The sequence below is a fragment of the Erpetoichthys calabaricus genome, chromosome 2, assembly GCF_900747795.2.
Source record: "Erpetoichthys calabaricus chromosome 2, fErpCal1.3, whole genome shotgun sequence".
Classification (NCBI taxonomy): domain Eukaryota; kingdom Metazoa; phylum Chordata; class Cladistia; order Polypteriformes; family Polypteridae; genus Erpetoichthys; species Erpetoichthys calabaricus.
The window spans coordinates 38588489-38611285 of record NC_041395.2 but is presented as its reverse complement, the minus strand read 5'-3'; the positions used below and the strand labels follow the sequence as shown (position 1 = coordinate 38611285).

The following is a 22797-nucleotide window of genomic DNA, read 5'->3' as shown; positions in this document are numbered from 1 at the left end:
CCTTGTACATGAAGACTTCTAATCTACTGCTTGGTGCATGTTGCTGATTGTTTTAAATTGTGATTTGGAGTCTGGACAGTTGAAGGCCAACATCTTGAGGTCTCAGGACAATTCTTTAGTGTATGCAGACTTGTACCATGTGATGAGGTTTACTGTAAAAGCTTTTGTATAATATGAAATCTCTCTATTATAGAAAATAATCATGCGACGAGACAAGACTTTTTGGAAGAGATTTTCAGCCATGCACACGGTACTCTCACCTCTCATTCGTGTGAACGCTTTTGACAGACACAATTCCTGCTCTCTCTCAGCTCTTATAAATTTTAATGTTTTCCTCACTTAAGTTCCCAATTAAAGAAAACGTGTTATGTCCAAATCTAATTGAAGAATTTCATCACAAAGGGTTATTAACAGAAGAAATGAGTACACGGGCAATCCTAGCACCAAGAAACGATGAAGTCAAACAAATTAACTGCAAAAACGACGATTGGTTACACGGCAAATTTGTTAAATGCGTATCAATAGACTATGCTGAAACAGTTGGTGGTGATTGTATGGAAGATGAAAACATCAACTTACAATATCATGAAGAATATCTACAACCCTTAACACTGTCTGGTCTTCCACCACACGAATTACTGTAGAAAGAAGGATGTATCCAAGAAAAGTAATGCAGTACGTCTTCAGGGGATAACATTAGACAACAAAGGAGATCTTGATATGCCATTCGTATTAAAACGTTTACAGAGTCCCGTTACAATAGCTTTTGCAAAAACAATTAACAAATCTCAGAGTCAAACGTTCAAAAAAATAATTTTATTTAATAGAGAGAAAGAAACAAAATTCAATCACGGGCAGTTATACGTTGCATTGTAAAGTCCAAACACAGAATCAAAATTCAATGCAATTTTGACAAAGTTAATTCAAAAAATGATTGTTATTGAGGTTTTACAGTAAAAGTGTAAGTTTAAAAAGTATTTGTGTGTTAATTTCAAAGCCAAACAGAATGAAACGTATAACGCAACGAATAACTCTTAACGCAACATGAAACATAATTTCTTTCAGTTTATTATGTTTTACTATTTTTGGTTAATTACTCGCTGTAATGTAAAATAGTTAGTTCTATTATGCATATGTAACAATTCCCATGAAAGTATCAATCTGTTTAAATTGTACATCCGCTTCTCCATATGCGAGTGGCAGAGCCGCAAAGTGGCTAGCGTGTAGCGCCCACCCAGCGGTTGTCGAGCAAAGCGAGGAGGAGGCAGAGCCCCTGTAGTACAAGAAAAGAAGATCGATGAGGGCTAAATTTGAGGGTAAAGCAAAAGCCTTTCAAAATAATATTTAGAAAAACGGCATCAAGTCGAGATTAGAAGGGCCTCCTTGCTACCACACTGCTTGCTTATTTATCCTGTGTGTCTACAGTTCTTTGTGAAGCACCACAGAATAAAACATATGGACTTTTGAGGAATGATGAAGAGTACTTAGTCAGCCTCCACAAAGCAGCACAGGTCTGCTCTGTAAAAGGTCAAACCTATAAATCGCACGCTTTGTCAGCCCTGCTGCCTCACAGATTCCATATCCTGGTTCAAATCCTGCGCCCAGTCGATGTCTGTATGCCATTTGCATGCTCTCCCTGTGTCTCTTGGGGTCTTCTTTTGGGTACACTGGTTTCCTCACACATCCCCAAAGTCTTGTTACTTGAGCTGAATGGTGATTCTCGATTGGGCCTTGTCATAGTCAGTGTCCTCAGCACTGAATAACAGTTGGTGTTGTGTTACTTCTTCTCAGGCCTTGCTTGTATGTTTCTGTGCATCTTGTCACACCCTACAAATACCACATACTGCTGAGACTTGCCTTCAAACTGTCAGTGCAACTAGTCCAACAAGAAAGTCAAAAGACAGCTAAAAATAATAATCAAACCTGCATAAAGTGGCACACATCCATTGTGATCTGCAGCCTTTTTGTTTTAAAAGCCTGGGGCAAGTGCTGTGTCAAATGGAATTAAAAGAACAGGTTGACATACCCCATAAACATAAGGCACCCTCATTGTTAGGTGACACCAACCACCATGCTGACATCTGAGTCTCCTTCCATAATTCATCTCATTTTTTATTGTTAAGTCCCCTCAGGGTTTGTTTGTTGAACTGTCACGCTCTTCTGTTCCTTGTTCCTCTTGTGTCTTGTGGAATTTCAGACCATACTTTATTATCACATACAGAAACAAAATGGCAAAGCCAGGACAGTGACAGGACAGTGTGCACAGACAGATAACACCACGCAGCATGTGTACACATTTAAACAGACAATATGAGAACACAGTTGAGTGACATTGTTACACGCAGACACGTCAAATGCAATGTTCACAGATCAGTGCAGAGACCGATTTCGTCATAGTGGGAGAACATGGGGGGCCACATTGTATTGAGAAGTCTGATAGCCCCGGTTTGGGGGGGAGAACTGTCACATAACCACACAGACCTGGCTCTGTTTCTGCAGGATTTATTGTTTTCCAGATGGCAAAATAATGAAGAATCCATGACGAGGTGAGAAGGGTCCTGGACAGTGCAGCAGGCCTTACGGACACAGCACTTGGAGAATGTGTCTTTCAGAGAAGGGAGTGGCACCCTGGTAATCCTCTCAGTTGACCTCGCTATCCTCTCTTCTCTCACAGCTAGACATGCAGCAGTTGGCGTACCAGACCATAATGCAGCTGGTCAGAACACTCTCGATGGCGTCTCTGTAAAACATGGTGAGAATGGGAGACAGGGGGCTTGCGTATCTCCTTGTACTTTTGGTAGTCCTTGACCTGTGTTTGTCCCTGGCTTGTTCATTTCTTCTTTTGAACCTATAACTACCATACATTACCAGCACCTCCATTAATGATATGACATGTCTGTCCAAAAGTGACCAAATCTGACCAGAGCCGCAGTTTGGGTGTTTTTAACGTGGTATCAGTCTAATTTGATGTTTATACCTACACTGGGTTTTGTCCACATGTTTGACTTGGCAAAGTGTGAGTAAATATGCTTGTGCTGTTGTAGCATAGCCATTTTGAACTATTTTGTTTATTTCAGAACATGTTGTCCACCTGAAGCTAAGTACAGTATGTTCGAGCCCAGCCAGTATTTGGATGGGAGACTATCTAGGAAAACTTGGGCTGCTGCTGGATGAGGTGTTGGTGAGACCAGTAGGGGGCACTCTGAATTTGCAGCACAATGCCCCAGTGCAGTGACGGGGACACTGTGCTGTAAACATGGCAGAAGAGACGTAAAACCGAGGTCCTGACTCTCTGTGGACATAAAAGATTCCTCGGCATCCTTCAGAAAGAGCAGGGTGTATCCCGATGTCCAGGCTAAATTGCCCACCATGGTCTAGTCCAGAGGCCCCCAACTCCAGTCCTGGAGGGTCCCTGTGGTTGCAGGTTTTCATTTTAACCCTTTTCTTAATTAGTGACCTGTTTTTGCTGCTAATTAATCTCTTTTGAACTAATTTTAATTGCTTTGCTCTTGAAGACTCGGACCCCTTCGTTGTTTTTTTTCCTTTAATTAGCAGCCAAACAATAATGAGATACAAAATGAGCCAAAACAACTGGTGTCCATCATACAATATCTGAAAATAAAGAAAGATGAAGGTCTCAGGAATGTTGATCTGCTCAGGTCCCCAAAATATTTTAACAGTGGTCTTAGAAAAGAGAAAATCAACAATTTTGGAACTTTATGCTATTGCAGAATATTGCAACAAGCCATGGGATTAAAGAACGGGTTTAATTAACAACAAGAATCAGAGCCTAATTAAGCAATTGGTTGCAGTTTGAGGCCCTGACTGAGTTGGTCTTCTGCTGGCTCACTCACTTCACATTTCATTTCTGTTTGGGTGCCATTTAAGGAAAGAAGTGAAGGAATACAGAGGAACAAATCTTAAAAAAAAAGAGTCAATTACAGTGAATTCAAAAGAAGTCAATTAGCAACAAAAACAGGTCACAAATTAAGAAAAGGGTTAGAATGAAAACCTACAGCCACTGGGACCCTCCAGGACTGAAGTTGGAGACCCCTGGTCTAGTCGTTCTGACCCCCTAATCATTATGCTTCGGTATAAAATGTTGGATGTTCAGTTACAACTGGAGCACATACAGTGCCTTGCAAAAATATTTTCACGTTTTAATGTGTCAGACTTTAAAGGTGATCTACAAAACAGTGTACATTATGCCAAAACAAACTGAAGACTGTTCAACAATTTGCAAAAAAGGGAAAAATCTAAACTGTTTGATCCAATGAGTTTTCCAACCCTATAAGGCTAACTTTGCTCAGGTGTCGTGTTTTACCCAACCAACTCGCCCCAACTGCTGATGATCTCTAACTGTGTAAGAAATGGGGGGGTCATTTGTTCTCAATTCATTTATGATGATTAATCCCCCTGTCTCCAGGCAGGGTTCAACTGTAGCAACAAAGCAAACTAAAATAAAGGCAAAAAAAGAGTTCAAAACAAGTTAGGTGTAATTATAGATAGGAATATAAATATGGGGAAGGATATAAAGCAATCTTAAAGGCACAGAACATACCTCAGAGGTCAGAGGTCAGTCCATCATACAGAAGGAGACAGAATATGAAAGTACAGCCACACCGCCAAGGCCAGGCCACATCTCTGAAGGGGCCACTGTGATGCCAATCGTCACCCTGACTGAGCTGCATAAGTCGGTGACATCGACAGGTGAGGACATTCATGGCTCAGTAATCACCAAGACATTCCACAGTAAGGTCCTCGATGGAAGATAGGAAGGAAGAAGCCCTCACTGGGAAAGAAAGTGACCAGGCTTGTAAAGAATGTCAAATATCACTGGAAAGAGTCTGCAAAGAGGTGGCACAAAGTCTTGTGGTCTGATGAGGCTAAAGTGGAAGTTGTTGGCTTGGACATTAAAGAGTGTGAGAGGAGTAAATGTACTGTAAAGTGCAGTTGGGCAGCACCAGGTGGTGGAGACAAAGAACTGGCAGTGTGGTCAGGATTGATGGGAAGACGAATGCTGTTGAGTGGGCATGGCAATTGGAGGAAGTGCTGTTCCCCTCTGCCAGTAGACTGGGCAGAAAGTTTGTTGACAGGACAAGAAGGCAGAACACACTTCCAGAGGAACAGTGCAGTGGAGGGTCCTGGAGTGGCCCACTCACAGTCCCATTGAACATCTGTGGCGAGATCTCAAAATGGTTGCCCGCCGCTGCTCCCCATCTAACCTGGCATAGCTGGTAGGAGTGGAAATGTCTGGCTGCACCCCATTGTGCAACATTAATAAACACTTATTGTGAGAGCTGCGAGAGGTTCCTCAGCCAAGTACTGGAATATTTCCAAAGTGTTGACATGTTAGTTTAAAAAAAAATTTAATTCAATGGTTTCTAATTTTCTGTCCTGCGGTGGGTTGGCACCCTGCCCAGGATTGGTTCCCTGCCTTGTGCCCTGTGTTGGCTGGGATTGGCTCCAGCAGACCCCCGTGACCCTGTGTTCGGATTCAGCGGGTTGGAAAATGGATGGATGGATGGATGGTTTCTAATTTTCTTTCTTTTTTAGGTGAGGGAGACATTATTCTCCAAGAGGGAAGTTTGTTTGCAGCAGAATGGTACAAAACAAAAAAAACAAAGACACTGACCCAAGAAAACAAGCCAAGACACGACTTGTAACATTTAATTATTTGGCCGAGGCCTTTAGCTCAGGCAACTTACAACATTCATGATACGACTGGTGACATTTCTTTTGGTCTTGCAATTGGAGAACAAGCAGGTCAAGTGACTTGCTCGCGGTCACACAGTCTCAGTAGTGGGATTTGAATCCACAGCCTCGGGGTTTGAAGTCCAAATCCTTAGGCACTACACCACATGGCAGTAACAGCAGAGTGTCTGGTTTACAAATTCCCTGTCAAATGGTTCAAAATCTCAGGTTGCGACAGTCAATTATGTGAAAAAAGCATTGAGGAGGCTGAATACGTTGTGAAGGCACACAGTGTAGGTTAAGTGACTATAGGAGGGGGCTGAACAGTCCAAGACCCCCCTTTAGCTCACACACCTGCTGTCATGAGGGTACAAGCACAAAATTCAAGTTACCATATCCACTTGGAGACCTGAAAAATTGATCATAAAAATCAGACCCAAACTTACACGCCCGTTAAAAAATACGATAAATTATTTTTATTTTTTTTTTACATCTTCTTGCCTCCTTCAACCTCTCATCAGTTTCTCAGACACATTGAATTTTGTTGCAGCAGTGCAGTTACCAATTTCCTTCGCCACTTCAATGACGTTTAATTTAAAGCCAGCTTCATATTTTCTTCTGATTGAACGCTCCATCGTAGATGAGGGATGCTTTTACGATAAAGGTGTATGAGGGCGTGAGATACAAAAAACACAAAACAGTGCAAACGTCACTTCTTAATAGTTCGGGTATCACTGTGTGGTCACGTAGGCACAATACATAGAAAAAAAGGCCATGTGCTCCATGGTGACTCTCAGGTGGGTGTTAGCATATCATAATCTCTTGGACCAATAGCGCGAGTTTTCCACATACAACCGACATTATAAAATACTGGAAATTATACGGTAAAATCAAGCCCTGATGCATCTGCGGGAGAACTTAAGCGCGAGTATATATGGTATTCAAATTTATCATCAGGGGCAAAACAGCAATTCTTAAGACTCCACTGTATCCTTTGAAAGACTCCTCTGCCATGTTGGCCATCATTGCTACCTCACAGTTTCACAGTCCCAGGGCTGCTAAGTGGAACAATCAGCTTTAGAACAAGCAAGCTGGACTGAGTCCGGTCCTTCCAAATATAAATTTGACTAATTTAGACCCTCACCATCAGTGTAAAGAAGTGGATGATGGGAACATTAGGAGATGAGCCGGTGAGGATGGAATGGGAGGACACAATAAGAGGAAATGGAAATGAGCGGCCGTAAGAAATGGACACTGACGATGAGATTCAAATAAAGAAACTTTTATCAAAGAAAGGACAACAAAAGTATATTAAAATAAGTAAAGTTATTAGGAGATCTGTTTCTAAGATGGGGAACTACAGTTATCCTAGAAATTTGATTCTGTTCATCTGGACAAAGTTTTTAAGTGGGAGAAATATTTCGAGACTTATCCAAGTCTCTTCCTCAGTCTCAATTGACTGCAGGTTTCCCCAACCTTATAAACAGTACCTTTGCTTAATCACAGAGACTAGCACCATTGACAAAGGGCCAGTTGATCAGTGATATGCAAATTGTCCACTGATTAGTAGACGTGTGAACCATTCATAGAGGGTTGAGGAATGGCTGCAATCACAGCATTGTAAGATGGCGACAGATGTACCCTTAGGCCCCCTACTCTGTTCAGAGATGGTCGTTCCTTTTTCACGTAAATGGCCTCCTTGATTCCTCTATCAAACCAGCGCTCCTCCCTGTCCAGGATGTGCACCTCTTCATCTTTAAAGGAGTGACCACTATCCTGTAGGTGTAAATAGACTGCGGAGTCCTGGCCTGACGAGGAAGCTCTTCTGTGTTGTGACATGCGCTTAGCCAGTGGCTGCTTGGTTTCCCCGATGTACAATTCACGGCACTCCTCCTGGCACTTAACTGCGTAAACTATGTTACTCTGTTTGTGCCGTGGGACCCGATCCTTGGGATGGACCAATCTTTGGCGTAGCGTGTTTTGGGGTTTGAAAGCCACTGAGACCTGGTGTTTCGAGAAAATGCGCCTCAGCTGTTCCGATACTCCTGACACATACGGGATCACTAAGGGTTTTCGCTTAGGCAGTGGATGTCCTTCCTCTCTCATAGGTACTGTTTATAAGGTTGGGGAAACCTGCAGTCAATTGAGACTGAGGAAGAGACTTGGATAAGTCTCGAAATATTTCTCCCACTTAAAAACTTTGTCCAGATGAACAGAATCAAATTTCTAGGATTTCCTTACCTGGATTATTGAGCATGCATCGGAACTACAGTTAGGTCCATAAATATTTGGACAGAGACAACTTTTTTCTAATTTTGGTTCTGTACATTACCACAATGAATTTTAAATGAAACAACTCCGATGCAGTTGAAGTGCAGACTTTCAGCTTTAATTCAGTGGGGTGAACAAAATGATTGCATAAAAATGTGAGGCAACTAAAGCATTTTTTAACACAATCCCTTCATTTCAGGGGCTCAAAAGTAATTGTGTAATAGTAATTGGCTAACGTGGTACAACACCCTAGTCAGTAAGGGAGAAACAGAAATAGCCGCTATTAGAAATTAAGAGAAAAAAACCTAATGGGGGGGAAGTGAGCATTTGAAGCCACACATTAGTGAAGCACGAGTTGACAACTCCAGACCTGAAGGTGCCAGCAGTGCACCACGGAGTGTGAATCTGCCAAGAAGATCAAAAGAGACAAAGAAGATGCAGGTGGTGGACAGAAGTGAGTACTCCGGAGCTGAGGCACATCACGCCGTGGGGAAAAGAAAGTCCTGAAAACTGCCAGGGATGGCGAGGTCTGCAAGGGTTACAAAGCCATTTGTTAAGTTTCTGGGGCAAAGCTGAGCCAAGGGGAAGGGTGAAGAGAAATCCAACTTTATTAATAGTCACTGATACTTCCAGTAGAGATTGTAAATTGAGAAATCAAGGAAAACACAAACCTAATGGAATGTTGTTTGTTGTGATCTTCTGTATCCTTGTTCTCACACAGCCCTCCAGATTGATGTTAACTCGGCTATGTGGACCTCTTTTGTGAGTCACTTTGGATGAAAGTATCTGCTAAGCAAATAAATGTAACTGTTATCTAAAATAACTGCAGAATGCAGAAATGAGACGGGTACAAATACAAAACAAGCAAAAGACAAAAACTCCAAAGGTTAGCTTCTTTTTACCCTTAAATCGGAAGATGATATTACATCACTACAACCCACACAGAGAAAAATAATGAAGAAGTAATAACACAAAATGAAAAGAAACAAAAACCGCACAGAACAGCAGCTGACAACGTGGAGGGAGGCGATAACAGAAAGCAGGCAGCCAGCCACAGACATCTGCCAGGGAGTCGCGCCGTTTACATTTAATGCTTTTCACAGTGTAATCCGACACTTTATTTACCGTTTAGATTGCTTGTATTTATAACCTGGAATTATAATCCAATTAATATACCGTCTTTAGAAGTGCCCCTACCATGTAATTTTTTATTTATCCACATGTCTTTCTTTAACCTGGTAGAAGAGATGCCCGAGTCTGGAGAGAGGCAGGAGACGAAGTGAGAGGCTGGTGCGGCTCTTTGGTGGTCGAGTCCCCTTACCTTGGAGACGCAGGTTCAAGGCCTGTTCAGGTGTACTTTGTGGACTCCTCTCTGTCTTCATTTTTAGTCAAAGACGCCATGTTGTATCGGGTTGTCTTATGTGTGTGGAGATCTGCCACAGCTGATATTCAGTTTGTTATCATAAAAAAGGCCGCAGGCTCTTCTATATTTAAATCCGGTGCGTATCCTAAAGTACGATTCTCAAGTTACACTTCCTCCATTTTAGGGTGTCATGGAGCCGAGGCCTAGTCTGGCAACACTGGAAGCAGGCAGGCAGCACAGCATTTCATGTCTTTTTTTGTAACAGATGTTTTATCTGTTTCCAGATATATGTAAGAGTTTAATACAATTCAACATCCATTACCCAAATCAAAAAATAAGTTAATTCCAATCAAAAATACAATCAATCCTGTAAATCAGGGGTCGCCAACTCCGGTCCTGGAGGACCACCATGGCTGCAGGTTTTCATTCTAACCCTTTTTTTAAGGAGTGCCTTGTTTGTGCTGCTAATTAACTTCTTGTGAATTCACTTAAATTGAATTGCTTTTTTAAGATTTCTTCATCGTTCCTCTGAATTGCTTCATTTCTTTCCTTAAATGGCACCCTAACAGAAGTGAAATGTGAATTAAGTGAGCCAACAGAAGGCCAACTAAGTCAGGGCCTCAAACTCCAACCATTTTCACTCCAACCAGCTGCTTAATGAGGTCCCAATTCTTGTCATTCATTAAACCCGTTCTTTAATCCCATGGCTTGGCGCTGCTCTCGTGGTGCATTAGCAGACATTTCGGAAATTGTTGATTTTCTCTTTTCTAAGAGCACTGGTTTTGGGGACCTGAGCAGACCAACATTCCTGATTTATTTTCAGATATTGTATGATGGTCACCAGTTGTTTTGGCTCATTTTGTATCCCATTATTTTTTGGCTGCTAATTAAGGAAAAAGAAACAATTAAGGGCTCCGAGTCTTCAAGAGCAAATCAATTCAAATGAGTTCAAAAGAAGTTAATTAGCAGTAAAAACAGGACACTCATTAAGAAAAGGGTTAGAATGAAAACCTGCAGCCATGGTGGTCCTCCAGGACTGGAGTTGGCGACCCCTGCTGTAAATCACATGAACTGTTAAAACTCATTAATTTAACGAGGACTAAACCCATCCTTCCCAGTACTAAGAGCTGATCAGTCCTAACAGTCCCAGTAAGTTCATCACTACATAGTCGAATCCCATCCAATAATACTCCAAATGCTACTGTGCAAAGATTAGGAATAACTGAACCCAACAGTAACTGAGAGGTAAGCACTAAGTCGGGGCAGGCCCAAAACATAACGAAAGTGAGGCCACAGCCACAACCAGGGTCAAATCCCAAATAATATGAATAGATAGATAGATAGATAGATAGATAGATAGATAGATAGATAGATAGATAGATAGATAGATAGATACGTTATTAATCCCAATGAATATAAGAGAGGATCAAAAATATCTGTGCATGATGTTCAAGTCAAAGATGAATGACGGCCTGCTTTGAATGCTGTGGAAACACAAATTCCACTCCTTATCTGAGATATCGACAGAGAGAGAGGTAAGTAAAACAAACCTAGCAGTGCACACTGTGACAGTGTCTGATAAAGTCTGGACATCCTCCAAGATGCTCCTCATTCCCACAGTCATTCATTTGGCCGACGACTTGCAGCATGTGAGATACACTTGGTTTTGGAGCACAGCCAGGCGACGTGACCAGCTCGTGGTCACACGGTGTCAGAAGTGGGATTTTGAACCCATCAGAGTTTGAAGACCAAAGTCTGAACTGTCACACCACACTGCATTACTAGCAAAATTATGTTCAAGTGCGGGCACTGAGGAAGGATCAAGGAGGTTAGGCAAATCCTTTTCAGCAAAGGTTAAGGGTATGGAACAGGAAAACGGGATTATATCAGACATCCAGAGGAAAACTACACAAGGCAAGTTACTCCACTTATACTCCTCAAGGCATGAAGCACTCACGGACAGAGAGCTCTCACAAAGTTTAGATTTGGAGTGGGCAGTGCAAATGTTAGAAAGGCCAAAAAAGAGCAGAGCAACTGCCAGGCCATAGCGCCTCATAGAGTACTTGAAGCTATCCTCAGAATCTGAAACAGGCTTATTTTTGGATCACCCATGAGGGAGAACACAAGTTAAGTTCTTACAAAAACACTGACTTGGCAGAAGGGAATTCTGAAGCCCTACCAGAGATGCATTTGCTGTTTTTTTATGGAATGACTGATGGAGTGTGTTCAGCTACTGTTCTATGTGCCGTAGCGAGTTTCATATTGACCACAAACACATTTGGGTTTGTCTATATTCACGTTTATATTATCTATTAATAAGTTACAGTATATTGCAGTTCTCATCCCACTAATCATGGCACCAGAGTGAAGACGTGTTGCGTGTTGATTAGCATAGGCAATCGAGAATTTCAGTGTATCCTATACATGTGACAATAAAGACCCTATAAACATAGACCCTAATAATAGCGCGAAAGATGCCTTCCCACCCAGTTCTTTGGGAGGGATTTCCCCTTAAGCCTGCTTCGTTTGGGCAGATGTATGTATGCCAGTCGCCAATATGGCAGAGACGCGTTAGAATGGGGGGACTCGGTGCGGTACATATGAGGTTTTTTCTGCAAAAAAAGGAAATCAAAATAAAAATCAGAATGAAAATGCAATTAAGTCTACATGCAAGAATGCTCCAAAAATTAAAAATAAAATAACACCATTTGCAATTTAATTTTCAAAGTCTACACGCAAGAACGCTATAAAAATTGAACATAAAATGAAAGAACATTGCAAGAATGCTGCAAAAATTAAAAATAAAACGCAAATGAGCACTGGCGCCACCTGCCGCTCATTGAATTTTCATTTTCCACTTTGCATTTTCATGTTCTCAATATGCAAATAGTGTGGGTCAATGGGCGGGGCTTTGCATCTCGACTTCCCACAATTCTTTGTCTTCACGAGTGTTAAGTGTTTACCAAATAAACACGAAAAATGTGGCGGCGCGCAAACATGACTGTTGTCGACTTTCTCGGTTCTTTTTTAACTTCGAAAAAATATTCTACCCAGTAAAAGAAGAAAATCAGAATAAGCCGACTTCTGCCTCGTCCCACGCGAGGTATTTATTTGGTGGTTTCAATTCGCATGAAAACGTGCAATGTGAAACGCAGACAAACTAAATGGAAATTCAAACAAAGTAACGAACCATCCCGATTCAAAACAAAGCAAACGGACTAGAAGTGTGAAAACACCTCGGCCTAAGTGTCCGGGATAACACCAATTTTAGTAAGCAAAAAAAAAAAGGATAAACACACTGAAAACACCACAAAGTGGGTAACAATGAGAGAAGGCCTGACACTTTTTCGCACACATTCCTTAAACAGCATCTTAAGTTTTATAGGCGTTTTGATACTCTTGCTGTTTAAACTAAATGCCAAATTACCCGCCGAGCTGATAGAAAATAAAGCGACACACTCTCCCAAGGAGCATTACGACAACCGGAAGTGACGTATATTTCTTGAGCCGCCGATGTGACGGCAGATTTGGCGACTCGCACTATTGTGTAGAAGAACGTGCGGACTCGTGGGTTGTGTCTCGTGTAAATCTTTTAAAGAAGTCATGTTTTTGCAGATTTATTTCAATGAAAACGGGGATCGGGTGTATACTTTGAAAGTAAGTTTACTTTTATTCGTGACCTGTGCAGACAAAAGCCTTAGATTGCTTTTTTTTAACGTCGTGTGCTCTTTGCCAGTTCCGCGTGCCCGCCGAAGAGCACGCGCAACCTTGTTCCCGTTTCTGCTATCGGCTATTTTTCATATTTCACGGATTTGTTACTTTTAATTTGCTATTTCTGCAGTTTTGGGTCATCGTTAAGGTCAGCTGGCATGGCAAAGTGAATGACGCGAATAAAAACGATGTACGACCTGTGTCCGGGGTTCAAGTCCTGCGACTGCTTACTCGGTCATGCGTGTTTTCTCCTGGGTGCTCTGTTTTCCTTCTTTATTACCCAAAGGCGTTAAGTTTGGAGATGTTTGGGTCCACATTTTCTGTAAGGGAGTGGGGTGTATGTGTAAAAAGGGTCCTGGCCCCGGTGTGAGTGGACGGGATTTCCTCCCTTGAGGCTTCATCGAGTGATCCACACAAATAACTGTACATTGTCCAAGCTGACCATGGCATTCGTCTTAACTGTTATTATTTATGAAGAGTGTATTTTACAGTTCGCGAAATACTCCTGAAGTCCCGCTATTATGCTGGCGTGTTTAAAGGCAATATGAGTTCAACTTTTCCGCCATTATCAATTGGTTGTACTCTCCCTACCCTGGAACAAATGTCTATTGCTTTTTTGCGGCATCGGGAGGTGTACATTTCACAGGATTCATCACATTCCGGTCATTGCCTCTTCCAGGTTTTGCCATCGGGCAAGAGATACAGAGCAATGAAAACAAGAACAAACCACCTTAAAGACAGCTTTTATCCGAAAGCAATCATGGCCCTGAACTCAAATAAAACCGAGAGAATGATATGGAGCAATATAGACCTTAAGTCAACCAGTGCAGTTTGTATATTTTGTAAAGTACTTTTATTACTATTCGGTTTGTTATTTTTCTCTCATCTTGACTTTTTAACTCAAATGCCTCACACTGAGTTGACTGCACCTTCAATTTCATTGTTCCTTTACAAAAGTGAGAATGACAATAAAGATGTATTTATCTATATCGAGCGAGCTGGGGCCCAACGCGTACCTTCCACAGCCGGTATCTGGTAATCGCGATGGGTTCCTGTATCACAACACTTGGGGGCTTCGTGCCATAGTACCGGTAGTTGTCCCCGTCAGCAGCTAATTGGTCCTTATTTATTTATTTTCCCTGATTGCCTTTGTATGTCTTGTAATTTTCGTGAAATCGGGTAGTTTTCAAACTAGAAACTGGTATTTCACTCCGCGCCTTTACATTGTGTGTACTATACGATTGTACGGACTGAAACCCAGTTGTTTAGAACACAGGAGGTGTGCAGAGTGGCTTTACCTGCTACTGGCCAACACCCGGACCTCCCTGGATGGGACAGCAGTCCATCCCCGTGCGGTTGTTTGATTGAAAAATACACCTCGGGCAGGAAGGGTGGCGTAGTGGTTAAGCCATTTGGAGGCTGTGGGTTCAAATCCTGCTATTAACAAGTTTGACTTGGAGCAGGTCAAAGCACAACATGGTCCTGCTTGTGCTCCATTGACTCGGGGGTCGTTTGTACTTCAGGGCATTGCCTGCTAACCCCCTGCGCTACACAAAGCAACTCCTTACTAGATATTTGAAGATGCCTTCCAACAACACCCTTGTTGTATTTAATAATAATTCATTATATTTATATAGCGCTTTTCTCAGTACTCAAAGCGCTATCCACACAGGGAGGAACAATCTTCCACATGAACATTTGGTTTTTTTAATAAATGATTTGGTAAACTTCTGATGCATTTCTTCTGTCTGCTTCTTTCTCCCTCTATGTACAGCTCAGTATATTAAATAATGGTGTTTTATTTTTTGTTTCCCCTGTAGAAGGTGGATGCTAATGGGCACCCCACAAGTTCGGCACATCCAGCGCGCTTCTCTCCAGACGACAAGTACTCTCGTCACCGCATCATCTTGAAGAAGCGCTTTGGTCAGCTCCTCACTCAGCAGCCTCGCCCAGTGTTATGAAGCCAGCGATGGCACAGATCCAGACATTTAAAGACTTTATTCTACACACGTCCTATTCTCTTTTCCGAAGGATCGTGATGGCACAGAGGATTGGAGCAGCATAAGGAGGACTTCACCAGTTGGGCTGGATTTGTGCTGCCCATTGTTCTCACATGTAGTGGACGTTAAAAGACAATACATTGTCTACCCAGACATCGCTGAAATGAATTGCTGTTGGTTTACATCTCCGTGAAGTGTGAATTCCTACAATAAACGTGTTTTATTTACAAGACAGAGGTGGATGGTCCGTGTTTATCTCTAGGATTGTGATGAGTGACTACTTTGAAGTTAATGTTAATGTAGCCAATGACAGAATTGAGTACAGTACAGTAATCCCTCGCTGTATCGCGCTTCGCCTTTCGCGGCTTCACTCCATCGCGGATTTTATATGTAAGCATATTTAAATATATATCGCAGATTTTTTGCTGGTTCGTGGATTTCTGCGGACAATGGGTCTTTTAATTTCTGGTACATGCTTCCTCAGTTGGTTTGCCCAGTTGATTTCATACAAGGGACGATATTGGCATTTGGCTGAGAAGCTACCCAGCTTACTTTTCTCTCTCTCTTGCGCTGACTTTCTCTTATCCTGACATAGGGGGTGTGAGCAGGGGGGCTGTTCACACACCTAGACGATACAGACGCTCGTCTAAAAATGCTGAAAGATTATCTTCACGTTGCTACCTTCTGTGCAGCTGCTTCGTGAAACGACATGCTGCACGGTGCTTCGCATACTTAAAAGCTCGAAGGGCACGTATTGATTTTGTTTGTTTTTCTCTCTCTCTGTCTGCTCCTGACGGAGGGGGTGTGAGCTGTCGCCTTCAACAGCTTTGTGCCGCGGTGCTTCTCATACTAAAAAGCCAAACAGCCCTATTGATTTGTTTGCTTTCCTCTCTATCTCTCTGACAGTCACTGCTCCTGACGCGCACTCCTTTGAAGAGGAAGATATGTTTGCATTCTTTTAATTGTGAGACTGAACTGTCATCTCTGTCTTGTCATGGAGCACAGTTTAAACTTTTGAAAAAGAGACAAATGTTTGTTTGCAGTGTTTGAATAACGTTCCTGTCTCTCTACAACCTCCTGTGTTTCTGCGCAAATCTGTGACCCAAGCATGACAATATAAAAATAACTATATACACATATGGTTTCTACTTCGTGGATTTTCTTATTTCGCGGGTGGCTCTGGAACGCAACCCCCGCGATGGAGGAGGGATTACTGTATTTACACTAAAGGGGTCATGTGACCGCTGTGTTATTGCAGTATGAAGTTTAAATTCATGATAGTTGCGGAGATTTCTTCCAGTTCTAGCATCTCTTGACATAGTAAATGTGTTTTGAAAGACATTCACAGCACACCATATCCACGTCTCCAACTCCAGCTTCCTGCTTGTTGCACCTTCTGCCTACAACGCTTGTTTTTAACAGGTAGCCAGCCCAGTGCCCTCCACGTGGTTAGCACCTTCCTGAGCTCAAAGCCTCAGCTGGCACTGTGGAGTTGGCGTGGGTTTGTCTCCACAGTACAAAGGCTGGTCTTGCTGGTTTAGCAGTAAGGTTTACTTTGGACAGTCGTTTAAATGGAGGAGTAATTAGGATTTTCATCACCTGCCCCCAGTATTGCTGACTGAGAAGCCATGTGTAAAGCTTCACCCTCGTGTGGCACCGAGTTAACCTTATTTTACTGTACCTGTTGGTGTAATCTTTACATTTGTATCCATAACATTTAGTTCTCATATTTTATTTTTTTTTTTAACTACTGTCACACTTTTGGGGAAGGTTCAGCAAAAAAAAAAAGTTTGTATATCCAGATGCAATCACACATTAATCATCAGCATTGTATATGAGAAAGAAAAACCGCACATGTCCAGGAGCCCAGTATGTTCATGTAGTCACACTTTCTGAAGCATCCAGATCTCAGTGGTCTGAGGCCATGTTGCTGCTCAGCTTCACGATGAGGACCCTGCAGTGTGTCGCAGCATAGGTAACGGGTGGCGGTCTGAGCGGATCCTCCAGAGGTCTGGCAATGGGTCCATTGCTGGCAATCCAAGGGCCGGGGAGTGGCATCATAGGACGCTGATGAGAGAAAGACAACAGGAAAACTTAACTGGTTATTAAATAGTAAAACCGTCTCAGTGATGAAAGAGTGTGCTGCACTAACCGCAGGACTTCTCCATTATCAGGTAGATGCAGCAACCCAGGCTTTGGGGCTGTCTACATTTACTTGACCCCTTTATCCAAAGCAGTTGGTTACATTTGTTTTGCTAGTTAGAGCACAGACAGTGGCAGTAGTGGGATTTGAACCCACCACCTCAGTGTTTGAAGGCCAAAGCCTTAACCACTGTGCCACAGTGCCCTAAAATTCTGAGGTCCCCTCTAGTTGAGGCTCTGCCTGCTTGTATTGTGCTCAGCAGACCAGCGTCCTGAGGTTGTGGCACACTCTTGGCAGTGTGGGCATCACCACCCCATCACACCAGGCAATTGACTTACTTGGCTTGAGAACTTGTGGTCAGTATTGATGCTTTCCTGATGGGTCATATGAAGCATGAGGACAGTCCACACTAAGCACTGGCCTCTGGGCAGGACGTAGCTCTGATCCAATAATGAAGACATGGCAAGCTGACACTATTAGTTTCTTCAAAGATAGGAAACTGGACTTATCTAATTTATACATCAAGCCACTGTAATTCAGATATGGGACTGGAGTCGGTCACCGGCGGCATCAGGTGCTGGAGGAAACTCGCATGAAGACAACCTGTACACTGCACACCCGTAGTGCCCAGGCCTGGACTCTGAAGCTGTGCAGCAGCACTAACCACTACACTGTCCATCTTACCTTCCATCCATTTTCTGCTGCTCATCCAGTTTATCGGTTGAGGGGGGCTTAAGTCCCTTTTCCCCACCGACTCGTCTATTGGGGATATTATGGTGTTCCCAGGCCAGCTGAGCGATCTCTCCTGCATGTTTAGGGTCCACCCTGAGGTCTCCTCCCATGCCCAAAACACCTCAGCAGGGAGGCACAGAGGAGCAATCCTAATCAGATGCTCCAATCACCTCAACTGACTCCATTCAATATGGAGCTCCTCCTGAATGTCTGCACTCCTCACCCAATCTCTAAGGCTGAGCCCAGCCACTGTGCAAAAGAAGCTCATTTCTGCCACTTGTACCCATGACCTGTTTTTTTTTTTTTTTTTGTGGCCATAGCTGTGGGTACAAACACAGACTGACTGATGACTCGAGAACTTTGCCTTTTAGCTCCAGTTCTTTTTGACGTGATTGATGGGTGCAGCGTTCTCATGTCAATCTCCCACTCCCTTCTTCCCTCAGTTGTGAACAAGAATCCAAGATACCTAAACTCCTCTGCTTGAGGTGGCACCTCCTTCCCAACGCGGAGAGGGCCATTTCTGTCTGAAAAGCATGACCTCAGACTGGGAGGTGCTGATCCTCAGCCCAACCAACTTCACACTCTGATGGACACCATCCCAGTGCACCCCTGAGGTCACCACCTGAGCCAACAAGACCACATCATCTACGCAGACATGTGACTCCCCCAAGTCACTCAACTGGACCCTCTCCACCCTTTGGCTGTGCCTAGCAAAAATCATGAGCAGGACTGGAGACAAACCTGCTTAGTCCAATTCAGGGTTACAGGGGTTCAAAGACTCTCCCCACAACATTGGGCTTAACCCTGGGTGGGATGCCAATCAGCCCAGATGGGGCCAATTAGTGCAATGTGTCAAGTTTACCAGTCAGTCCATGACCACAGGGTGAAAACACGATTACAGATTGTGAGGGCACACAGAAGACACACAGTCAAAAAATGTAAAAATGAAATCCATCCATCACAGCGGCTTTCATTCTGAGGTGAGTCTGAGCAGACTGCTACATTGGCCTTCCTTGGCATTGTGGGTTCAGTGACAGTCATCATCACACGATGGCACTTGGCATTGATCATTGGTCACAGCTGCAAACGTGATATCCACCAACAGCCTCCGCTCTTGATGAGCAGGGTGGACGGCTGAATGCCCACAAGGTGATGGATTACGATCTGTGAAATGACTTGACTCGGAGTGGAGGGAGGCGGCAGTCTGGGGAATCAGCTCTTTAAAAAATGACCCAGTAAGTGGTGGATCAATGGCGAGACTGCCTGCAGGTTATTATCATTCAGGCCTAAATCCATAAAAATATCATTTCAGAATGTCAGAGATTGAGCCGAGGTGGATAAGCCAATACATCTCTGGAGAGACAACGTGAAGAGGAGAAAACAAAAGTGGGGCAGAGCTAAGGAAACTGTGAGGGGCAAAAGTGTGTATCAAAGTGACAAAGTACCAGATTACTGGAAACATCACACACCATGATGTCATGAAGTCCTCCTGGCACACACGCGCGTGACAAAGTGGCATCGCCAGTCAATCAAAGCAGCGTTTCTTTGGTAAAGAGAGGAAAACCTGTTCAGGCGCACCACGGTGTGAAACATGGCAGAAGGAGAAGATGTGGAAAATAAAATCTTGTGCAATTTGAATTTTTACTAAGAACGAAGTCGAACTCTGCAACTGTTCTCAAAGCCACAAGTCCACTTCAGAGACTCCGAGGGACTGCGGTCTGACTCAAGGCAGGGATCGGCCGTCATGAACTGAAATGTGCCGTGATTTGTACTCTTCAGAACTACACAAACATGGGCTACAAAATAAAGAAGAGAAGCCAAATCTGAAGGCACATGACAGCTGACCACAGAGGAGGAAGTGAGGAAGATATGAGCAACCACGGTCAGTGCACACGCAACCCTGCAGAGTCAAACTCACAGAAGCACATGGAATCCCACTGGAAATGATCAGTGAAAACATTTTGCTAACTGGCGTGCCATCTGGGGGGGTCCCTGCCTTGAACCCCACGCTGCCAGACAATGGATGGCAAGATTACTCTGTGGAAAAAACACGGTGAATTTTGTAAAAGTCAGCGAAAGGTTAAGCACAGCGGTTCTCAAACTAACAAAAAAGGGGGCGCTGCATGTTGCCATATATGGCGTAATTTCACTATTCGTAGGAAAATTTTAAACTTGTAGCGGGGTATCGGCAGCAAAAAAAATAGGAATACATTTTATTAGGGTTTCAAAAAAAACATTAGGGGGGCGCGATTAAAACTCGGGTCGCAAATATAGGTTGAGAAACGCATTTTTAATGTTAAAGACACTGAAATGTTTTATGGGACTTTCATATTTTACTGTACTAAGAGTATGTAGTGGGGCGGCACGGTGGCACAGTGGTAGTGCTGCTGCCTCGCAGTTAGGAGACCTGGGTTCGCTTCCCAGGTCCTCCCTGCATGGAGTTTGCATGTTCTCCCCGTGTCTGCATGAGTTTCCTCCTACAGTCCAAAGACATGCAGGTTAGGTGCACTGGCCATTCTAAAATTGTCCCTACTGTGTGCTTGGTGTGTGTGTGTGTGCCCTGTGGTGGGCTGGCGCCCTGCCCGGGGTTTGTTTCCTGCCTTGCACCCTGTGTTGGCTGGGATTGGCTCCAGCAGACCCCCGTGACCCTGTAGTTAGGATATAGCGGGTTGGATAATGGATGGATGGAAGAGTATGTAGTACTGGGTGTTGTACCGTGTTAACCATTATGAATGTAGCGAGAAGTCAAGCAAAATGAGACCTTTTATTGGCTAACTAAAAAGATTACAATATGCAGGCTTAAGAGGGCGACTCAGGCCCCTTCATCAGGCAAAATGTAGAGGCCCTCTTAAGCCTGCATATTGTAATCTTTTTAGTTAGCCAATAAAAGGTCTCATTTTGCTTGAGTTGTCGCTATACTAAAAAAACACAACTCAATAAGCTTGTCACTTACTCCTAGTCATCGAGAATTAAATAAAGGGACTGTCAAAAGGTTGTGAACAGGCTTAATCCAAACTACAAATGTAGAGAGGGGGCTTATTCACCAATAATAATAATAGTAATATAATAATAATACATATTATTTATATAATAAATAAGCGCCATGCTCAAGGCGCTTATTTAAACAGGAGGGTATATGTAACATTAGATCGAGACGTCTCCTGAATAGAACACTAAAACAGATGTATACAGTACAGGATATACAAAGAATTAAAGACAATAAATCAGAGTAAAATACTAAATTCAACCCTAAAAGAAATGACATCATTTGTGATGTACCACACAAAGTAGCTGGCACAAACCCAGTGTCGAGTGATGTACTGATTATTGTCGTAACAGTCGGGATTTTGGCACGAAGGCAGGATTTAAGAAGTGTGGTGGGGTTGAGGTCCTGTACACAAGTAGTCCGCCTCACTTTACAAATGCCGATGTGACTGGTGAAAATTTAGAAAAGGAGCTGGATAGAGTGGGAAGACAGGGAAAGGTATAAACAGATGGCAGATTTTTGTTAGTTGAATTATTTAGATCTTTTATGTTATTATGGAAAAAGTCAGTCAGTCAGTCAGTCAGTCAGTCATTGTCCAACCCGCCATATCCTAACACAGGGTCACAGGGGTCTGCTGGAGCCAATCCCAGCCAGCACGGGGCACAAGGCAGGAACAAATCCCCGGGCTGGCCGCCAGCCCACCACAATTATGGAAAAAGTGGAGGACATATCACAGACTTCAGTAGAGGAGGTAGTTGGGCCAGATGCAGGATGAAGTAATTAACTACAGAGAACAAAACCCTTGGGTTTTCATGGCCACTTTCTATTATTCTGCCATAATGTGTGTCTGTTAGTGCAGCCCTTTGATGGTCAGACAAAGCCTGGCGATGCCCAGTGAGGCCAGCCAGTCTCTCACAGCGTCGGCAGCTGCTTTCATAGACCGTCATTCTGAATTGTACCACAGAGCTGAGTGCTTCAAAGAAACCTCCTTATGTTTTAAAGGAGCTGTTTTATCGAGTGGTGAATGAAGAGCGGAGTTATAATAGTCGACAAAACTATTTAGTGTTGATGGAATAGGGGAAGACAGAAAAAGATCAGAAATGCAATTAGTAAGTATTAAAATTAAGGTTTCTGAAAGAAATTTGTTGTTTGCTCTTTATGAGATGGGAGAGGTGATGAGACACTGAAAAGCACTGCTTTATGGTCAGAGTGTCCTAAATCAGTCCTAGAAGTGTTGGTGACAGATAATCCAGATGTGCAGATCAGGTCCAGTGTGGGAAAATCAACATGCTGCACCAAGTCAGAACATCCATCCATCCATTATCCAACCCGCTGAATCCGAACACCGGGTTACGGGGGTCTGCTGGAGCGAATCCCAGCCAACACAGGGTGCAAGGCATGAACCAATCCTGGGCAGGGTGCCAACCCACCGCAAACCAAGTCAAAACAGTCCAGGAATTCATTCCTCAGTTTATTTGTCAATATGGATGTTGGAAGTTGCTAAGAAGAGTCAGTCTCCGGGAAAGCAAACTTAAGTGGGTTAAAAGTTCAGTCAGATCAGTTAAGAAAGACACATTGCATTCTGGAGGACGACAGACAACAATAAGTAAGTCAGGACCAGACTTCAGGCAGAGTGGTGGCTCTGAGGTTAGAGATCTGCACTGGCAATCGGAAGGTTGCCGGTTCGAATCCCGTAAATGCCAATAGGGACTCTGCTCTGTTGGGCCCTTGAGCAAGGCCCTTAACCTGCAATTGCTGAGCGCTTTGAGTAGTGAGAAAAACGCTATATAAACTAATTCTAGTAATTCTTTGCATTTAAGAGCCAGACACTCAAAAGAAGACAATGGGCAGTTAATTGGGATTCTTTTGATGTTTAACTCGTACTGTATCTAACAAT

General features: G+C 43.3%; 2 protein-coding genes across 2 annotated transcripts in view; one reads left to right on the top strand and one right to left on the bottom strand.

The window, feature by feature from the left end:
* The first annotated feature begins 12795 nt into the window (after positions 1–12795).
* Positions 12796–15266, top strand: nop10 (NOP10 ribonucleoprotein homolog (yeast)). The gene is made up of 2 exons (XM_028791256.2): positions 12796–12985; positions 14860–15266. The coding sequence occupies exons 1-2, from the start codon at positions 12932–12934 to the stop codon at positions 14998–15000; spliced, it is 195 nt and encodes a 64-aa protein (XP_028647089.1). The 5' UTR covers positions 12796–12931; the 3' UTR covers positions 15001–15266.
* A 1496-nt stretch (positions 15267–16762) lies between these two features.
* The window catches only part of LOC114642299 (uncharacterized), a 41128-nt gene continuing 35093 nt past the window's right edge, over positions 16763–22797 (bottom strand). Inside the window, exon 5 of the mRNA XM_028791254.2 lies at positions 16763–17106. Within this exon, the coding sequence (XP_028647087.2) occupies positions 16948–17106 (159 nt within the window). The 3' untranslated portion in view covers positions 16763–16947. The remainder of the gene's footprint in view (positions 17107–22797) is intronic.

Excerpts from the sequence above, each read along its gene's own strand:
- nop10 (XM_028791256.2), top strand. The coding sequence starts at position 12,932 with ATGTTTTTGCAGATTTATTTCAATGAAAACGGGGATCGGGTGTATACT. Across the intron at positions 12,986-14,859 it reads ATCGGGTGTATACTTTGAAA|AAGGTGGATGCTAATGGGCA; the intron begins GTAAGTTTACTT and ends TTTCCCCTGTAG.